Source organism: Phoca vitulina, unplaced genomic scaffold, assembly GCF_004348235.1.
Source record: "Phoca vitulina isolate PV1807 unplaced genomic scaffold, GSC_HSeal_1.0 scaffold22, whole genome shotgun sequence".
Lineage (NCBI taxonomy): Eukaryota > Metazoa > Chordata > Mammalia > Carnivora > Phocidae > Phoca > Phoca vitulina.
The window spans coordinates 1,229,924-1,250,111 of NW_022589725.1; the positions used below are offsets into that span (position 1 = coordinate 1,229,924).

The 20,188-nt window shown below is 51.0% G+C and overlaps 1 protein-coding gene across 3 annotated transcripts in view; it reads left to right on the forward strand.

Annotated features, from left to right (window-relative positions):
* The first annotated feature begins 2,479 nt into the window (after positions 1–2,479).
* ELMO2 (engulfment and cell motility 2) overlaps positions 2,480–20,188 on the forward strand; it is a 38,483-nt gene continuing 20,774 nt past the window's right edge. Inside the window, exons 1-8 of one of the 3 annotated variants that reach the window (XM_032419184.1) lie at positions 2,514–2,584; positions 4,483–4,569; positions 13,659–13,786; positions 14,105–14,145; positions 14,531–14,603; positions 14,940–14,990; positions 18,143–18,324; positions 19,900–19,999. In XM_032419184.1, the coding sequence (XP_032275075.1) occupies positions 13,709–13,786; positions 14,105–14,145; positions 14,531–14,603; positions 14,940–14,990; positions 18,143–18,324; positions 19,900–19,999 (525 nt within the window). In that variant the 5' untranslated portion in view covers positions 2,514–2,584; positions 4,483–4,569; positions 13,659–13,708. Of the gene's footprint in view, positions 2,585–4,482; positions 4,570–4,616; positions 4,988–13,658; positions 13,787–14,104; positions 14,146–14,530; positions 14,604–14,939; positions 14,991–18,142; positions 18,325–19,899; positions 20,000–20,188 lie in introns of those variants that run through there. The other 2 variants (XM_032419183.1, XM_032419185.1) reach the window with 2 other exon arrangements.

Genomic DNA, 20,188 nt, shown 5'->3' on the forward strand with positions numbered 1-20,188 from the left:
TGAAAGACCTGCAGTGGCATATCAGGGGAAAAAAAAAAAAAAGACAAAGTAGTACAAAGCTAACGTGAGTGACTCATTCCTGGGATTAATGGGTACCGAGCAGGGCCAGGACTAGGGCGCAAAATTAAGGAGGTATCCCCCTCAGGCTGTGTAAGTGCAGGGCTTGCTCTAAGAGATGCCCTTCTCCTTCTGGCCCCCAAAAGTGAATGGCCTAAAGAACAAAGATTAATTCTCTTTTACATAAGAGCATGAAGTGACCGGGAAGTATTCCAGGTCACCAGGTAGCTTTCTGCTCCACGTGATCATTCGGGGACCCTGGCACCCTCTGTGTGGTGGCACTGTCATCCCCCTGCAAGGGCAAGGCTGGGTCCAGCCAGAGAGAAGGACAAAGAGCGGGGAGGAGGCTGGCCCACTGACTAAAGGCCTTGCCTGAAGTTTCATTTCCACTGGCAAGAACTTAGTTACCTGGCCATTCTTTTGTTTTTTTTAAGATTTTATTTATTCATTTGAGAGAGAGCACAAGCAGGGGGAGAAGCAGGGGGAGAGGCAGAGGGAGAGGGTGAAGCAGACTCCCCACTGAGCCTCTATCCCAGGACCTGGAGATCATGACCTGAGCCCAAGGCAGATGCTTAACCCTCTGCGCCACCCAGGTGCCCCTCCCTGACCTTTCTTAACTGCAAGTGGGGCTGGGCAGTGAAGCTTAGCTGGGCAGCCATGTTACGAGGGAGGCAGGGAGAGGGATTTTGGCAGACAGCTGGTGGACCCTGACAGTCACTGACCACATGGAGACCATGTCTCAGTAATAATCAAGGCTGCTGGGTATAAGCACCATGGGGGCTCAGGGAGGGAGAGCTGTTGATGGGCTGGAATAAATGGGGAAGGCAGGAAGGAGCAGAATGTTCCTTGGGAGGTTCATTATAGGAGTTCTCTTTCCCTGGAGCCCAGGAAAGGTAAGGTGAACATGGCTTGCCACTTTCGATGGGGCAGGAAGGAGTGTGGGATTTGGAGTAAGCGAAAGCTGGATCTGACTTCTAGTTCTTGCATTGACCTCAGGTACACCCTTAACCATGCCACACCTTTGACTCCTCCTTTGTAAAAGGATTAAGATGGCAGCAGCATCAGCAACAACAATAATAGACAATAACAGTATGGGTACCAACAAAGTTGTCATGAGGATCCCACAAAGCAATCGTCTATACGAGACTCTGATATCCAACAAACATGTAGACCGGGGTGGGCAAACTATGGCTCCGGCCATCCCCTAGGACACAGTCACACTTGTCTGTGTATCTGTTGCCTGTGCTTGCTTTCCCACTCCAACAGCAAAGTGCAGTAGTTGTCAGAAAGACCATATGGCCGAGGTTTCACTATGTGGACCTTTGCGGAAAGTTCGCTGGGGACCTCGGCGGGGGCTGCACTGATGTTAGCTCTTACTGACCTTCAACTTTCCTGAGCACCAGTTTCTTTACCGGTAAAATAAGACTAACAAAAGTCATCTTCGATGTTTCGGGGACCAAATGAAACAACACATGTAAGACTGCTTTGTAGACCGCAAGGTGCCCTATAAAGGGTGGTCATTGTTTAATCCTTTCTGGATATTATCAATCTCCTGCAGTCTCTGCCGAGCATCTGTAAAATGGACAACAAAATACATACTTCTCGGGATTGTTGTAAGGATCTGTGAGACAAAATGGTGAAACCATAAACTTTAGAATCAAACCAGCACAGTGTGGCGGCTTGATCTGCGGGCCACTAGCTGTGTGATCTCTGGCCCGCTCGAGCCTCAGTTTTCTTATCCACAACAAAGGGATCGGCATAATACCTACATTAGGGTTGCTGTGAGTATATAGGGAGATAGCACGAGTGAGGCCTTGGCTCGGTGCCCGGCCTTGCTCTGATCCGCAGGTGCGGTGACAAATGCCACCTCCCACGGGACTTCACTGACAGTACAGCTGAGCGGTAGCCCTCTGCCTCTGCTCAGCGCCCACGGTCAGCCCCGGGTGCCGGTATAATTAGCTCCATCTCGGTGGTGAGTAGCCACGGCTGCTCACAGCCTCTGACACGACTGTCACCTCCCACTCAGTTATCCCCACTGTTGAGTGTGCATTACATGCCCGCGGAGCGTGAGGCTGAGTGCCACCAGAGGACAGCTCAGCCCTCAAAATCTCCGAGTTGTCACAGGGAACCGAAGCCTTTTCCTTCACTCCCGGGCTGTGCCAAAAGAAAAGTTTGAGGGAGAAAAGGCCGCCTCTTGGATCGGCTGCGAAATCCCGCTCCTTCTGACCCCACAGCCCGCAGGGTGGGTGGTGAGGGTGGGAGGGAAGGAAGCCTGTTTCTTTAAGAGGCCTCCGCCAGTGGGGCGGGGACAGCCGGCGCTTCCCCCGGCAGTTGGGCCCGCCCTCTCCTGAGTGACAGGCAAGCAACCCAATTGAAGAAAGAGAGTTCAGCGTGACGGCGAAGCGGAGCAATAGGAGCCCGGGTCGGCCTGCGGGGGCGGGGTCCCGGGCAGGCGGGGCGGGCGGAGGCTGGAGGAGCCGCGGAGGCGAGACCCGGGCGCGGGAGCTGGGCCTAGGTCGGCGCCCTGGTGAGTGAGGGGCGCGCCGGGCGCCGGGGTGTGGCGGGCGGCGGAGAGGGGCCTGGCCCGAGGGATGCGGGGAGGAGAGGCCGGGCCGGGAAGAGGGCCGGAGGCTGCGGCCTGCATCTGCCCCAGCGGTTGAGGGGCTGGAGGGCGGGCCCCGGCTGCACCGCGCCGGTTCGGCAAGGGGTCGCGGCCCTGCCGGGCCGGAGGGGCGCGGGTCCCCGACCCGGAGGGGCGTCGGGTGGGGAAGAGGGCGGGCCGAGCCTGGAGGAGCGGAGGGAGGAGGAGGGTGAGAGGATGAAGCCTGCGGGCGCGAGGAGCAGATGGGGGAGGGACGGGGTGGGAGAGCGCTCGATGGGAGCCGGGGGAGTGTTTGCGGCCGGGTGGCCCTCGGCCGCGGCCGGGGAGTCTCTCTCGACATCGCCGCCGCCGACGCACTCGCTGCCCATCACCCCGCCCCGTCGAGCCGGCCGGCTATGTGGCCCCCAGTCCATCTACTTCTCATCTCCGCCGCTCCCCTTCAGTTCAGGCGTCTGTCGCCTCCTACCTGGGCGATTGCATTGTCCTACCTGATGTGCCCCCCGCGCTCGGGCCGCTCTGCTGTGGGCCTCGCACCGTGGCCGGTGGGATGTTTCAAAATGCACATCAGATCCGGACACTCCGCTGCTTAAAACTGGCCAGCTGCCCACCTCTTGCAGGGTCAGCCCCAGATCCTCGCCCAAGCCCTGGAGATCTGGAACCTCCAACCTCTCCCTCCCGCTCAATACTCTTCACACTGTCCTTTTCCTGTTCCTTCTACATACCAAGCCCTGGCCCTCCTCCGGGTCTTCACACTAAGCCTTCTCTGCCTGGCTGGCTCTTCCCCGCCTGTCAGTTCATCCTTCAAATCTTCACTCAAGTATCACTTCCTTAGGAGGCATGCCTGAGCCCTGACTCCTCCTCCAGGTGAATTCCCCACTTTTGTCACCCTGTGTACTTCTTCACCACACTTGAACAACTGCAGTTTTACTTTTATTTGTGAAAGTATTAAAATGTCTGTCCATTCCAGCAGATAATAAGGTCCAGAAGATAGTGTCTGGTTTTGCCCCTTGTATCTCCAGCGTCTTGCACAGGACCAGGCACTGTAAATATTTATTAAATAAGGGGATGGAGGACATGGCTTTGACAGGAGGAAGGGGGTGTGAATCGTGGTCCCTGCTAGCCTGCCGGTGGGGGAAGGAAACCAACATTGGAATACTTTCTTTGCAGAGCAATACCCAGCGTCCAATAGAAATAAAATGCACTATGTGTAGTTTAAATTTTTTAGTAGCCACATTAAAAAAGTAAAAGGAAACAGGTGAAATTAATTTTTGGAACACATTTTACTTAGCCTATTATATTCCAAAATAACATCATTTTGACATGTGATCAATATAAAAACACTATTAGTGAGATAGTTCACAGTTTTGTGGGTGCACTAAGTCTTTGAAGTCTGGTGTGTGTTTTCTACCTACGGCCAGTCCGTTTCAGTTTGTGGTGACCACATGCCCAGTGCTCGGCGGCTGTACAGGACACAGGTTAGGTGCTGCCGTATTGGACTGTGCAGTTCTGGAAGCTTCGTATACCTGTGGCATTTAATCCCCTTTAGAGTCTTTTGAGGTAGTTATTGTTACCTGCATTTTACTAATAAAAATGAGGAAGCTCCTAAAAGTTACATTGCCTGCTGGTGCTCATCCTAGAGTTTGTGAGTGGAGGAGGGAACATGAGGACCAGGACCTCATGTGTTAATCTGGAGTCTGGTCTCTCTATACCTTGTGCTGCCTCTGGGAGGTGCCAAGGAAGTTTGGGGGTGCAGGAAGTGGGGACTGAACTTGAGAACAGTGGCACCCGTGGCTATATTGTGTATTCTGTCTGGTTTCATGCAGAGCAATGTGTCTGGACGCATCAGTACCACCTGTCTAGGTGGCTCAGGAACAAGCATATTTGATGCATTTGGAGGAAAACCCTGCAAGGCAAGTCCTTCTTTGACCCAGTCCCTGTACCTCTCAGCAGTCTACACCCTGGTCCCAGGATCTGGGGAGAAAAATATGCACGCCGTGCAGCATCGCAGCGGTCCTGGGAGCACCACGCTCGAGTTAGCATCCTGGCTGCTCAGTTCCACAACTGCTCACCGAGTTAGGTTCCCCTCAGTGCGAGGCCAGCACAGTTCTAGGCTATTTAGGGGGACTGGGGAGTGTAAGTCACAGCCTTCATTTTCAGGATGCTTACCGCGGAAAGACAAGACCAGATCACAGGGTGATCTAGATGATGCGCAAGACAACCTTGTGGTGTGATGGAGAACCAGAATCAGCAGTCTGCAGAGCCTGCAAAGTTGCTGTCGAGGCCAAGCTGTGAAATGTGTTTGAAAGTGTTGAATTTGAGTTCCTTTAGGTGAGGTGGGTGCTTTGCAGTTTGCCTCCGTGCCTGCATAGACGCTATTTGGCTTATTTACTTATCTGCCCAGCTGCTTAAGGCGTTTGAGTTTGTCACCCCACTAGGCATGCTGGTTTAATGAGTCACCAGGCAAGATTTGTTGAGCGCCTGTTATGTGGCAAGCCTTGTATTGGCCATGGCTCTGGCACTGACTAAAAAGTCTCCAAGGTGCTTTTTCTAGAAGAAAATAATAATAATAATAATAACAGAACACCCTTACCAGCAGTGCTTTGCCTTTGTATTGATTTGTCTCCTCCTCTGCCTTCACATATGTTCTCATTTTGTCATCAGTATCCTGCAGCCTGGAGGGTAGGGGTTTTTTTTATGCTGGGAAATGTGGTTACAGTGTTTTTGCAACTTCTTCAAGTTCACACAGCTGGAATTCTGCTTACTCTGTGTCAGAAATTGTGCTTATATGATTAACATAGATTATCTCACTTAATATGCATAACCACTTTAGAGAGTAGGGTTGATTCTAATCCCCATTTTACAGATATGGAAATTGTTAGAGCTGGAATCCAAATCCAGGTCTGGCCCACTCCAGAACAAAAGCTCCTAACCATTAAGTGACACTGGTTCACCAGAAGGTCAAGGTAGGAAGAGACCCCAAAAACATCTAGTCTGACCCCCTCACGTAGATCAGGACAAGAGGGTTAGAGAGGCTCGTGGTCGTGGTGAATCTGGGCAGTCGGGTCTCCTGTGCTGCAGAGAGGGAACTAACCCAGGCATGGGGGACCAAGACCTTCTTTTGTCCCCAACTGGTGGTGTGGCCTTGCCAGCTTCTCTGGACCTCAGTTCTCTTATTTATAAAATGAGAGGGCTTGGCCTGATTTTACAACGAGAACAGTGCTGTTTTGTTATGGTCGGTATTGAAAGAGTTGGGCCCAAAGCCCGGGCCTTCAGCCCTAACCCAGGACTCTTCTCAGCTCACCATGCCCCCTCCCCCCACAAGCCCTGCCACCCTGTTGCAGCCACAGTGGTCTGTTGAAGGGGAACAGTTTCTTAAAGTTCATCAGTATTTTCCATCTCAGTGTCTGTTTCACTTCCAAAAACTGAGGCAAGCAGTCTGTAAATACTGAGCCCTTCTAAATCTGTCGATTATTATAGTTAGGGATTTGTAAAGTTCTAGGCAATGGACAGTCCTCTGTAGTGTTTTTTATTCTTGTTGAAAGGCCGTTAGGTCTCAGGACATCCTGGAGGGTATTTTTATTTATTTTATTTATTTATGTATTTATTTTTAGAGAGGGAGAGGGGGAGAGAGAATCTTAAGCAGGCTCCACGCCCAGTGCAGAGCCCAAGGCGGGGTTCAATCTCACAACCCTGAGATCATGACTGGAGCTGACATGAAGAGCCACCCAGGTGCCCCATGGAGGGTACTTTCAGTGTGGAATTCTGCAGGTGCTGCAGCGTGCCAGGCATTGTGCTGCCAGCTTTGGGGAAGGGGGGCGGGTAGGAGACCCAGGCTGGATGCGTCCCTGCTCTCGGATGGCTCTCAGCCCTGACCACCGTTAGGATCACTTGGGTGGGGAAGGGGTTCGGTGGCGTGGGGTGAGCATTGATGGTGCACAGCCAGAGTTGAGAACCACTGGTCTAGAATCTGCTTCTCAGGCTTGACCGTGCGTGTGAACCCCCGGGGGTCTTGTTAGAAGGCAGATTCTGACTGAGTGGGTGATCCTCCATGACTGCCGGCTCCCGGGCGCTGCCGATGTGTTTGTGTGCAGCTCACACTTTACTAGCAGGGGAGGAGGCCGCACATAGAGAATTACAAGTCAGTGGGACTGTGAAGCTTTGTATAAAAGACTGGGAGCGCAGAGGAGGGTGCAGTTAATTCTGCCTGAGGTGCGGAGACGAGGAAAGCCACACCCATGAGTGATTGTGTGAGCTGGGCCTTGAAGGATGAGTAGAAGTTTGCCAGTTGGCTAAGGGGGAAGGCATAACGGCTCAAGCAAAAGCTCAGACTCAGAAGAGCATGATGTTTGAGGGAACAGGATGGTCTGGTGCGACATACTAGCATCTCCACGGGAGAGTCTGGAAGGCAGTTCCACCCTGAAGAGCCACTGAGTGGAACTGGGGTCAGCCTAGTGCTCTGCTAGGGAGTTTAAACTCTGGTCTCTACGTATAGGAAGCCTGTAGAGGGTTTCTGTGCAGGGTAAGAGGAGACCTAGGTGATCCTTAGGGTAGGTGTTCAGGGGAAGAAGCCCGAGCAGTTACCCAGTTCTCATACCCTTCCTCACTGTGCTTTGGCCCAAGTTAGTGGCTTTTGGGTGAGTCTGGTGTTCAGCAAATTTCTACAAAGAGAAACGTTAGCCACTATTGGCATGTGACGGGCCCTGGGCGTTTCGAGCAGTGCGTGGCAGAAACTGAAGCTCTGTCAACCCACTTCCCCCGCTCTGGACCCGAGAGCTCATCCTCATCCAGCGGTCCGAACTCAGGGAAGTTGAGTCACTCCGCAGATGAGAATATTTCAGAGGGAGAAGCCTCTAGTGAGATTGCGGTTTCAATTAGAAAGAGGGTGTGACCTCTAGTTCCCTTCCTGGTATGGTGGACTCTGTTGCAGGAAACATAAACCAGACTCACCCACACCGTCCCCCCACTGAAGCAAAAGCAAAAGAAGAGAACAAAAAAGCACACATCAATCCTTATCCTTAAAAGAGTGGGAAGGAGGGGGGAGGGAGGATGGGGAGCTGGAAACCGGGAATCTTCATTCTGAATTCCTTACTGGTGGGAAGGGATCCTCTTTCACTTCCTTCCTTCAGATGGGCTGTGTCACCCTGCCCTCAGAATCCAGCTCTTTGGAGCAGTCACTGCATGGGTGATGATAAAGCTCCACGGGGCCTTTTTTCATGGTGTTGATTTCATAAGCACGCCTTCCAGAGGCCACTCCGGGAATGCTCCATTGGAGACACCGAGGTTACTATTTCTCTCGTTTCCCCAGCTTTGCCTTTGAAACCGTGCACTTTCATTCTCCTGCCTTACAGAATTACCTTCCTCAGATCAAATGTGTGCCTCTCTCCTGTTTGTGGCATGGTGAGTTTTCCCAGCCGGCTTGATGTCTGCAACACTTGCTTTAAAGGGGGTGGGAGGTGAGGGGTGGCGAGCGGTTTCATCTGGAAGAGGGGTATCACTTCTTTGCCCCTTGGGCCTGGATGTAAACCACAGCTCCCTTATCCCGGCTGTTTGCTGTTGAACTCAAGAGCACCACTGAGCGCCGAGCAAGAGGCTATTTATAACCCCAAGAGTTTTGCAATGTTATTGAATTGCTTCGACCTAATTTCCACTTCCTTTCTAAAATGAAAATGAAAAGTAAGCAAGCAAGTACTGAAGGAGTTCCCCACAAGGAGACCCTTCATTCAGGAATGTGCTTGGGAGAACATGACCCATCCTACTCTCCTGTCCCCTGCCCCCTCTACTGAGCGAAAAGCAGAGGGATACTCGCCCCTTTCTTTTTGGTAGAGTCAATCAAGGGCACTAAACCTGGTTTTCCGGTGAGACGCGTTCTTATGTCGGAGATGACAACCAGACTCTCGACAGTGGAAATACTGTGTAACTGGAAGGTGGTGGGATGTGCAGGGAACACCAAATTCACGCCAGTCCCTTTCCATTCAGAGGCAACCCTGATTCACAGGAGTTGAAGAAGTCAGAGGTGATGGATTTGCGCAGACACCGGTGCTTACTGAGCCATAACTGCGTGCCAGGTGCTGGGCTAGGTTAGTGGGCAACAAGGGTACCTTCCTTGGAGGAAGAGCTAGTGAGGAAGAGAGATGCATAAATACTTCACTGTGCTTTGGCTCCAAGTTAGTGGCTTTTGGGTGAGTCTGGTGTTCAGCAAATTTCTACAAAAAGAAACGTTATTATACAGCATCAGCTGTATAATAATAATAATACCTGTAACAGAGTAGGACAAGAGCCCTCATAGAGGTCTGAACAGAATGCTGTGAGAACACAGTGGCCCCATCCTATTTCATTTTGCTAGAGAAAGGTGGGGACAGCTCAGAGTGGTAGAGAGGAAGTGACATCTGACCTGGGCTTTGATGTTTGAATAGGAGCTCTTTTGACAGTCCAGGGAAGGAAGAGGACATGCAGGGGGACGGAAGAAATGAAGGAACATGGCCTGCCTCATAGAAACAGCAAGCAGTCTGGGAAGATCTGGCTAGATGGAGAAGAACTGAATAGCACGTGAGGAAGTGTGGATCTCCTCTAGACAGTGGGGGAACCACTCCCTGTTGGACCAGGGAGCTCTTGTTATGCAGGTCTCTTTCCTTCAGGGTGCTTTAGCTTCAGGTACAGCAAACCAGAATCCTCCAGGCACCTGCTGCGGGCCACAGACAGATCTACCTGCTGCTCACATGGCTTTCAAACAACACCAAACTACCCGGAATCTAATTATTATTATTAGCTGTGTGATGCTGAGCATGGTCCTTAATTTCTCTGTGCTTCGCATTGTCTTATCTGTTAAATGGGCGTAAAAATATGCCACCCAGGGTTACTGTGTGGATTAAATGAATCAATATATGTAAAGTCCTTAGAAAAGGACCTTAGCACTATGTAATAGTTAGCTAATGTCATCAGCATCAAAGAAGTATCATGTAGAGGGAAAAGAACAAACTTTGAAGTCATACAACTCAACAAATCCAGTTCTGATCTGATTTCTTTCTTTTTTTGGGGGGGAGGGGAGGTGTGGGAAAGAGCCCTGTGGAAGACAAGCTTCTCAACCCTTCTGAGCTTCAGTTGTCTCATCTGTAAAGTGGGGATGATTTTCAGGGTTCCTTGAGCATCAGCTGTAATAATGCTATAGAAGTGAGTGATCAGGGGTGCCTGGGTGGCTCAGTCGTTTAAGCGTCTGCCTTCGGCTCAGGTCATGATCCCGGGGTCCTGGGATCGAGCCCGCATCGGGCTCCCTGCTCAGCAGGAAGCCTGCTTCTCCCTCTCATATTCCCCCTGCTTGTGTTCCCTCTCTCGCTGTCTCTCTCTCTCTCTCTCTCTGTCAAATAAATAAATAAAATCTTTAAAAAAAAAAAAAGTGAGTGATCAGGGACACCTGGGTGTCCCATTGGGTTAAGCGACCGACTCTTGATTTCAGCTCAGGTCTTAATCTCAGGGTCATGGAATGAGCCCCCCATCAGGCTCTGCGCTCAGCGGGGAGTCTGCTTGTCCCTCTCCTTCTGCTCCTCCCCTTTTCCCCCCTCCCCGTAAAATAAATGAATAAATAAGTAAATAAATAAAATCTCAAAAAAAAAAGAGTGATCAACTGTAAAGAGGCTGTCTATCCATTACTATTATATACAACATGATTACTAAAAGGTCACTTAGATAACTAATCTGTTTTAAACACACCAGACTTATCTAAGTGGGTTTTACTCTTTACTAATTGAGCTCGTGTTAAGTAAGGGCCTACTCACTGTCATTACCCTTGGCCTGTTTCGCTGCTGCCTGTGGGGGCCCCCATATCAAGAGTTCCTTCAAAGCTTGGGGTCAAACTTAGTCTTGGGCCTTTTCATTGCAGTGAACAGAAAAGCAGACTAGTTCCATTTAAAGGAGGTTTTTTTGGGGCAGGATCCAGGGAAATTTCAGGCGCCTCAAGTGTAGGAGTTGGAGCCATGGAATCTGGGAAGGCTTTTCCATCTCTTTTTGGGACTTTGTGGTTTCTGGTTTCTGGCCTCCACTTATCTACACATTTCTGGATTCTTCCTGCAGAACAGCTTCCTCTGGAAGACTCTTGGTTTTTGCTTCTTGGTATCTTTGGCTTGCTGGTGGCTTTGGCTTGCCAAGGTACCTGCTCTGAGGCTGACTATGACCTTTCTGCCCCAGGGCCCCTTGCCATCCAACTTCCTTAGCCTGTGTCTTTAAATTTAAGAGAAAGAACTGGATTCGTCCAGCTGAGGTTGAGCGTTCACCTCGGTCCCACCAGCTGGGGCAGGGTTGGGGAGAGTGTCATGCAATACAAACGGACAGCCTGCCCTGTGTGAGAAAGGGCAGAGTTGCTGAGAATGGGGGCTCATAGTATCTCTTGAATAGTCTCGGTGGTTGCAAATCTCCACGCTTTAAAATGACTATGAATTTTTGAAACAGCCAAGAATCACTCAGGGCGAAATTTAATAAAGAGACAGTCAACCTAGGAAATGCCAAGTGGGGTCAGAGTAAAGTGGAATGGCCAAATAATGAGCTTTAGCTTCATTGTCTCCAAAGACAGTATCCAGAAAGGAGTTCTAACAAATAACAGTTGTTTCTTAGCAGTACCATCGGAAATAAGGGCGTGGTTTCTTTGGGTGTAGACTTTGAAATGGGCAATCTTCATTTGGATTTGTAAGTTCTACTTTAGAATCATGGACTTTTAGACTTAGGATGCACTCTACACGTGCTTTAGTTCAACACTCACATCCCACAGTAGAGACTTGGGTGAAAGGGACACGTCCACATTGCCCAGACACCTAGGGATGGGACTGTGACTGGGTCCTGAGTCCGTCGGGTCCAAATCCAGTTGCTTCTTCAGCAGGACAATCATCCCAGCTCCTTCTCTTGCACCTGCACCACCTACTTGTTGCAAAGAGAAGAAATAAATGAGAAATGGTCTAAGAAGCCATCCTGTGCACTTCCGTGTATATAAAGTGCAAAAACAGGCAACACTCATGTATGGCGAGAGAAGTCAGAAAGGAGTTGCTTCTTGGAGGGCTGGAAGCTGGGGGATTGACTGGAAGGAGGTAGGAGGGAATTTTTCAGGGTGATGAAAATGTTCAAAGTCTTGTTTCGGGTGGTGGTTACAGAGAGATGTGTGTATTTCTCTTCTATATATACACACGTACATGAGCTCTGTGTGTTTCGTATGTAAATTATGTCTCAGTTTTAAAAAATGATCTCACAACTGTACAGTCATACCTCCTAATTATGGCACATGTACCGGTAAGGGTAAGGATGCTGCCCTAGGCATCCAGAGAGTCACGGTCCCACCCCTGCTTTGCCATGTTACCTTTCAACCAGGAGGTATTCTAATGGGAACAGTCCATTGTGTGTCTAGGCCCAGGAGCATCACATGCGGGAGATTCTGCTTGGAGCTGCAGACGCCGCAGAAGCTTTAGGGACCATCAGCCTAGCCCCCCGCAACCCTTTTAGGCTTGATTTAGTTCCAACGAACAGAAATTCAGGCTAGCTCAGAGGGGAGGGGAAGAGCACCGGCCAAAGTCGGCTCCAAGTTCTGTCCCCTTTCCTACCTATTAGCTGGTTGAACTGGGGCCCTTTTAACCCACCTCTGAGCTCCAGCTGTGTCATTTCAGAGGTAATAGTCTGGTTCCGTCTACTTCCTGAGGCTGCTGGGAAGGCTCAGCAGAATCAGTGAAAGCCCTCGGAAAACCATCTGTGCATTGTCACGTGCTGGAAATGCTGTTGACACTTGCCTTCTGGGGCAGCCCACCCTGATGGGGAAATGGTCATGGAAGCTTTCCTCTCACGGAGACTCATGGGTGTGTAGGGGAAGGGACTTTTACCCCTTTCACCAGACGGGTCTATGCTCACGGGGCTGTGAGGACTGACATCCGTGTCTGGGCCTAAAAGTTGATAGCACACACGAATAGCAGCTTAGCAACGGCTCTGCTGCGAGTTCAGGAGAGCCAGGCGGTCTCCATTAGCGAAGCGTGAAGTGTGGGGTGAGTGGCTGAGCCTGGCGGAGGCCGGAGAAAGGTCTTTTGCATTAAGAGAGCGGCCTCTCCTGAACCTGTAGGCAAGGAATGTAAATATACATGGAAATAATCCATCAGTCGAGTGACTTGCCTTCATCAGACCTTGGAGAGAGGATGCTTTAGCTGCTGCTTGGAATACCACTAAGCTAGCAGAGTTGCCTAGGAAACCGGTCACATGGGCCCATCTTCCAGACCTGTTCAAAATGATTTATTTTCCTTTATTTTGGAGACAAATGGGGGAGGGGGGTTAGAGGTACTTCCGAAGCCTCGTCCTCCTAGAGAGGGGCCTTTGTGTGAGGCAGTCCTCACCTCCCTACGCTTGAGCTCCAGCAGCCCTTGCCCTTGGCAGTAGGGACTAAAATAGCATTTCCTGTCCCAGTTCTCTTCCCCATTTTCTGAACTCTGCGTCATCCCACACAGAGGAGGCCCCACATTGTGTCCTTTGAGGGGAAAGGAGTGGAGCAGTAACTAGGGAGGAGGCGAGAGAGCATGTGGCCGGGCCCTGCTGACACTGGGATCCTCCTCGGATGGCTGCGGAACACAAGTGGGCTGGCTCCTCAGCCAACCACTCAACCAAGCAAAGGCTCTGCCTATTCTTATCTGTCTCAGAGCATATGCTTCTCCCTCCCAAGGTCCCCAAGCAGGAATTTGCAGTAAATTCATTCTTCTACCACACAGTGCTCCTGACCCTTAGACCGAAGTGTTGCGTTGGCAGATCTTGCTACTGGCTGATCTGCCGTTGATGGATAGGTTTGTCCCACTTCCACTTGCTGACTTAATCTAAAAGAGACAAAAAGCCCAAGGAGAGGGTCTGAGTGTGATATAGAAAAATTCCAAGCAAGTAGTTCCATATGTTACTCTGGACACTATCTGTCTTCTGATTCTCAAAAATATCTAATGAGTGAAAAATGAAGGCAAACTCTCTGACTCTTTCCTTCTCTCTGATTCTTTCTCTCCAGGCGGCTGTGTCTGTGTGTGTTTCTTGGGGAAGTAGGGCCCATTGGGAACAATGCCACCGCCATCAGACATTGTCAAAGTAGCCATTGAGTGGCCAGGTGCTAATGCTCAGCTCCTTGAAATCGACCAGGTGAGCTCCTGAAAGGAGAAGCAGAAGCAGTGATGCAGGACGGGGGAGCTGGGAAGGGCACGGCAAGGGGTGTCTTCAGGGGTGGGGGCCTTCGGCATCAGGAGTAAGAGCCAGCAACAGGAAGGTCAAGGCCTGTCCCGCCCCATGGAAGGTCAGTCCCCCGGCTTGGGAGAGGCTTTCTCTCCAACAGAAGCTATCAGGGAGGCAGGCCCCAGGGTGGTCCTCCTTGGCAGCCCCTCTGGCATGAGTAGCATGTGGTTGTAGATGAAGGATCTCTCTCTCTCTCCCTCTCTCTCTCCCTCTCTCTCTGTCTTTCAGAAACGGCCTCTGGCATCCATCATCAAGGAAGTTTGTGATGGGTAAGTAGAAATGCCCTCGTTCTGGACAACGGTAGGCTAACAACTATAGGAACACTGCCCCACCTTGAGAGGAATCTCCAGCTAGTTGAGTCCCGGGAATGGAGCTTTTGTGGATCATTGTCTTACAAAGGAAGTAGGCTGAGGAGGATGTCCCTAAGACCTCGTAGAAATCCTTCTTTTTCCTACAAGCCCAGGAATGCCCTGCCTGAGGCCCTGGTGGGGTGTGAGGCCCACGCTGAATTGTGCGGACCGCTGCACCAGTCTGTGCCCAAGGCTGGGCAAGTTGTCTTGTCAGCATCTCTGCTGGAAATGATGAATACATCTACAGCTTTTTGCCAGGCCCAGCGAGAGGGCCGGACGGCTGTACTGTGTGTTTCTTCCACAGGTGGTCGTTGCCGAACCCAGAGTATTACACCCTCCGTTACGCAGATGGCCCCCAGCTCTACATCACCGAACAGGTGAGTGCGGGAGCGCAGGTCAGCTCGGGAGCGGCAGAGGAGGTGGCCCGAGGAGGTGGGCAGCTTCTGTTTACAGGGGAGGGGCTGCCTCCCAGGCGGGTTGGGGTGCACCAGCCCTGCCTCCTCTAGTGGCTGGAAAACCGTGCCTTCTACCTCCTGAGGGCCAGGGGCACGTGGAGGGGATCTGAGAAGTTCTTGGGCAAGACGCACGCAGAAGGAGGCCTGACCTAAGAGGCTCAGTTACAACTACTATAAATGACAGCAAGTTCTCGTCAGTTCAGCTGGCTTGCACAATTTTAATATTGTGTCTTAGTCTTTTTTCTCTTTGTTACCCAGACGCGCAGTGACATTAAGAATGGGACCATCTTACAGCTGGCTATCTCCCCGGTAGGTATCCGGCTGTCATCAGGAGTAAATTTATTTAACACATGTAGGAGCACCCACCATGGGCCAGACCCTCTTCTAGAAACCAAGACTACAGAGCTTAAAAAGTCAATCTTTGAGGTGCTCCTGGCTGGCTTGGTCAGTGGAGCATCTGACTCTTGCTCTCGGGGTTGTGAGCTCGAGCCCCACGTTGGGTATAGAGATTACTTAAAAAAAAAAAAAGTCAATCTTTGCTCTCACAACCTTGTGAGGAGGAAACAAAGGCCTCTCTCAAGCATCTTGACAGAAAGTTGCTTAGGGAGCTGTGGGGACTCAGAAAAGGGGCTGCCTGGCTCAGCCTGAGGATTCCCAGAAAACCTTCCCATAGAAGGGAACGCTTAGCACAGATGTTGAAGGATAAGCAAGAGTTAGCTGGAGAGAGAAGAAAATGGAAAGTATCCCAAGCAGAGATATGTGCTTCGTGTGGGGGAGGTGGGGCCTGTCGCAACCAGTAGGGAGCCAGACCTGGAAGGGTCCCGGATGGCCTGCTCTTGGGTTTGGACTTGATTCAGAAGGGAATGTGGGGACATTGAAAGATTTTAAGCAGGAAGGTACATTATGTTTAGATTTATATTTTAGGAAGATCACTGTAGTGACAATGTGGAAGATAGGCTAAAAAAAGAAGGTTGGTGGTAGGAGGAATCTTTAAGAAGCTAATGAGAAATGTTAACAGCCCATGAAGTGAAGGCAAGTGACAGTGGAGACGAGGGGACGGGCATGAGAGATATTTAGAGGTAAACCTGGGGATGTGGTGATATCCTGGATGTGGAAGGAAAGGGAAGACGCCCTGATTCCTGCCAGTGGTCCTGAAAGGTAACTAAGGAAGCGACCAGAAGGGCAGAGAGAAAACCAGAAGACCCGAGGGGGGAGGGAGGGGGCAGGGAGCGTGAGGATAGAGGAAAGCATGGTCTGCAGTGAGCAGAGATCGAGTGGACTGAGAGCAGAAAAGCTGTTCACTGATCCGGGAAGTCCATGGTCCCCGGTGACCTCTATGAAGACAGTTCTCGTGCTGTGATGAATGACAGCCAGGCTACAGCGGTGGCAAAGTGAGGTCCCCGACTTCACCGCACTATCAGGAGGCTTGGTTATAAAAGGAAGTAGACAGCAGAAGGCAGGAACTCGGGGACGTGGAGCCAAAAAGATAATGCTTTTTAAAAAGAGGTAAAACATTCCTGGGTTACAAAAATCAAAAAGTTTGACAAAGATACAGTGGAAGGTCTCCCTCGCACTCCCGTCCCTCACCTACCCAGTTCCCCGCCTCCTCTGACCCTTCCTAGCTGCTAACTTCTGTTGCAGTTTCTTACGTGTCTTTGAAAACAAGTTAAGATGGAAGAGAGGAAGGTTGATGGTGCAGGAAAGGGGGTGATGAATGGAACAGGACCTCACTGGGTCAGGACAGGGGGAACCCGAAGCCCGGATGGAGGGATTTTTGACCGCTCAGTCCCCAAGGAGGATGGTCGATGTGGGGGTCACTTAGGTGTAGAAGGGCTGCCAGCAAATTAAGGGCGTGATGGCCCCTGTTTTCTTGGCGAGGCAAGAGACTGGTCCATCTGAGCAGAAGGGTGGTGTGCAGTAATAACAGCTAACAGTTCCAGAACGAGTGCTTCGCATACAATGTATCATCTCATCTTGACAGACCCCCGAAGAGATGGGTACCCTCGATAGCCCCGTTTTGCAGATGAGCAAACAGAGACTCAGGTTAAGAGACTTGCCGCTTGTCCCACGGATAAAAACGTGGCCGAGCCGCCTCTCGAACCCAGGGCTGGCTGACTCCGGGCCGGTATCCTCCACCCCCCACCGTCAGCTCTGCAGCTTGATGTGACCGTCTGGGAGCTGCTTTCGTAGGTGTGCCGCAGCATTTTACGGACCTCCTGTGCAGGGTAGCTGACTTGCCCAGGAGTCCATCTCTCTGGAGTAGGGGACAGTGGCCCAGAAACGCTGTCTCAGGAGGAGCCTTAACATTTGGAGTTAGAAGTTTCTAAGTGTGGTGCAGACCAGTGCCCTTCAAATTGTTCTGTCCTGTGACCTGTCCTCGCAGCATGCCTTTTCTCCATGGTGGGGAGCCTGGAGGATTTCTGTGTCGTCCCGAGCCCTGCCTCTGTGATAATAAAAGAGGAGAGGCAGATGGGGGAGAGGGGCAACCGGGCCTGACTCCTCGGTCAGCGGCAGGAGCCGGGCTGCAGTCACTTGCTGAGCACTGTAAGAAAAAATAAAGACCACAGCAGCATTTTGCTCTCAAGGCTCTTCTGTTCCAGCTGAGAATATTAATTAACAGACAAAAAATAGAGAATGACGACTTGCGGGTCAGTCGCTTGCGGGGGCCCTGACTGCAAAGCCAGGAAGTTCAGCAAGAGGAAGGGCCGGCGGACTCTAGGGGAGGGCTTGTGGCTAGGGCTTGCAGAAAGGAAGCAAGGCATTCTGTTGGGAGAAGTTCGTGTGTTAGGAGAAGGCTTGGTCACCAGCCATCACTTTGAAAAAGCTGTTTTGAAAGCTCCCGGCTCCTCGGTGTCCTTAAAATTTCCCCAGGACTGTCAGTTTGAGGAACAATGATAGAGGCTTTCAGAGAAAGTTACAAAAAAAACTTGTCAGGCTTATCCCATTTTGAGATTGAAAGGGACTTTAAAGGTGATCAGCAGATTAAATCCTCCCCCCAATGCAAGAATCCCTTGTGTAGCATCTTTGACAGCTGGTTGTCCAGATTCTCCTTGGTTGCTTTTAGTGACTGAGAGCTCATTACGTCAAGAGACAACCTGGTCTACTGTCTGATGGCTTAAATTAATAGAAAACTCCCCTCTGTTGAGCCAATATCTGTGTCTCTGTGACTTGCCAGAGGTGGTGGACTGTTGTCTCCCTGGTCTCTTTTGTAGTCCTTCAGTGGGAAGTTTTTGTAATCCATAGAGCAGGGTGCCTATATACACAGCTCCAGATCGGTCTTGGCATACTGGTAACTCCCTGAGTGATCCAATAAGCATTTATTAAGCCAGCTCCTAGACAGCATGAACTAGTTCTGCCTCGGGCTCGGATGTCCACAGAAAAGGCTTTATGAGCTACTAACTCACAGAGCAGTAACCTGCCGCAAGGAGCAGACAGCATACATCTTGTCCCTGGTCTCATAGTCCCGGGCCGCACGCCAGCTGATGGAGAGGACCCAGTCATCCAACATGGAGACCCGGCTGGATGCCATGAAGGAGCTGGCCAAGCTCTCTGCTGATGTGACCTTCGCCACTGAGTTCATCAACATGGATGGCATCATTGTGCTGACACGGCTTGTGGAAAGTGGAACCAAGCTCTTGTCCCAGTGAGTATAACTGAGCTCCTATTGGGGGGTTTCAGAGACCGACTTCACTCGGCAGGGCATCCTTTTCTCATCTCCACTGAGTCGCTTGAATTTACTGAACACGAATTTACTGAACACCTTCTGCATACAGAGCAGTGAGCCAAGTACTGGGCTCTGCCCAGAGGGATTCGCTATTGTGGTCCTGAATCTTGTACTCCAGGTGGTCTTCACAGATGCCAAGCAGTAGTAAAATCAGGGGGTACAGAAGTCAGGTCATGAAAGATCTGTTAATTTATGGGAAATGATTGGCCTGGTGGAAGCTGGTGAGCAGACTGTCCAGAATTGACCAGAACAGGCATCTGTCTATTCTTAACCCCCGCCCCTGCTTCCTCCCTTTCCAGTCACCACCCCACTCCACACGCACACGTGCACGCGCGCGCACACACACACACACACACACACAGGCTTTCTCTGTGCTCACCATAGGTTCGCCATCTCCCTACCGCCCATTTTCACAGGGAGGACGAGCTCCAGGACTTTGCGTAGGTCACAGACATCTCTGATTCTCCAGTGCTAAGATGAGTGTGGCGGGATAGCATGCCCGTGGTCAGCCGTGAATGAACAGCTATTTAGTTAGCCGTCTAGGCCTGTGGTGGCTTTCTGTCCCTCTCAGGTGGCACAGATGGAGGCAGAAATCTTCTTTTCAGCTGATGGACCAAGCTATTGAAATTTTCAGCCAAACCAGGCACCTAATCATGAGTGTTTGTTTTAAGTTTTGGATTTTGCAGCAGCACGGACATCCTGAAGCCTTCAGCAGCCATCAGAGACTTCTGCCGTCTCCAGGGGGTGTAGCATTAGGCTGGCCTTGGTTTCCTCCTCTTTAAAATGGGGATGCTGCTTACACCGCAGTGCTGTCACGGGGAGTGTTGTTAACGGGTCTGACCCTGCCTTGCCAAGAGCACCGTGCAGCTGCGTAAAGGGTGGTGTGTAGAAAGAGGAGGGACACAGGAGAGAAGGCATTGGAATCCCCATTCTCCATCAGCACTGCAGCCAGCGTGTTGCATGCATTGTCATCTTGCCCTCGCCACGACCCTGTGATCTTCATGCTGTGAGATTAACTCAGTTTTACAGAGATGGAATTTGAAGTTTGAAAAGATAAAATTTGCACAGTTAGTAAATAGTTGAACAGGAATTGCGCCCCTGTCCGAAATTAGTACTCTTTGTCCTGCACTGCTGCCTCTTGGCCTTGAACATGGGCGGTAAGCTCCCTTGGGTACCCCTGCCAAGTGTTGGGATTGTAAAGGTCTGATACCTTTCTTGGTTTGGGGAAACAAATGAGTGCGCGTGTTTCCCTGTGGTGAGGTGATGTGGGGAAGGAAAGCCAATCCCCTGGCAGCTCTTTTTTCCCAGAGATGGATACCTGGACAGAGTCTGCTGCACACCTGGCCAGGTGTGCATGCAGGAGCTTACTCACAGCTGTGCTGACTGTCCCTGGCGCTTTTGCTGAAATCCGTTCCCGTCGCGGCTGCTGCCACACCTGTGTCCCCCGGCTCTGAATCTTTGTCCAATTTTGTGTGTGTTTTGCCTATGTCTCAGCTACAGTGAGATGCTGGCATTCACCTTGACTGCCTTCTTAGAGCTCATGGACCACGGCATTGTCTCCTGGGACATGGTTTCAATCACCTTCATTAAGCAGGTGAGGCCTCCAGCATTCCGTCGTCCTCCTCCTCCCTCTGTGGCCGGTTGTCCTGTCAGTTTATGGAGAAATGCATGCAAGACAGCCGTTCTGCTGAGGGTCAGCTTTCTATGCCCAAGGCCCAATTTTTCATCCGCACGCTCGGGTCTTCCTGGGGCTCCTGAAAGAGTTGCTTCCCTGTTCTCTCAG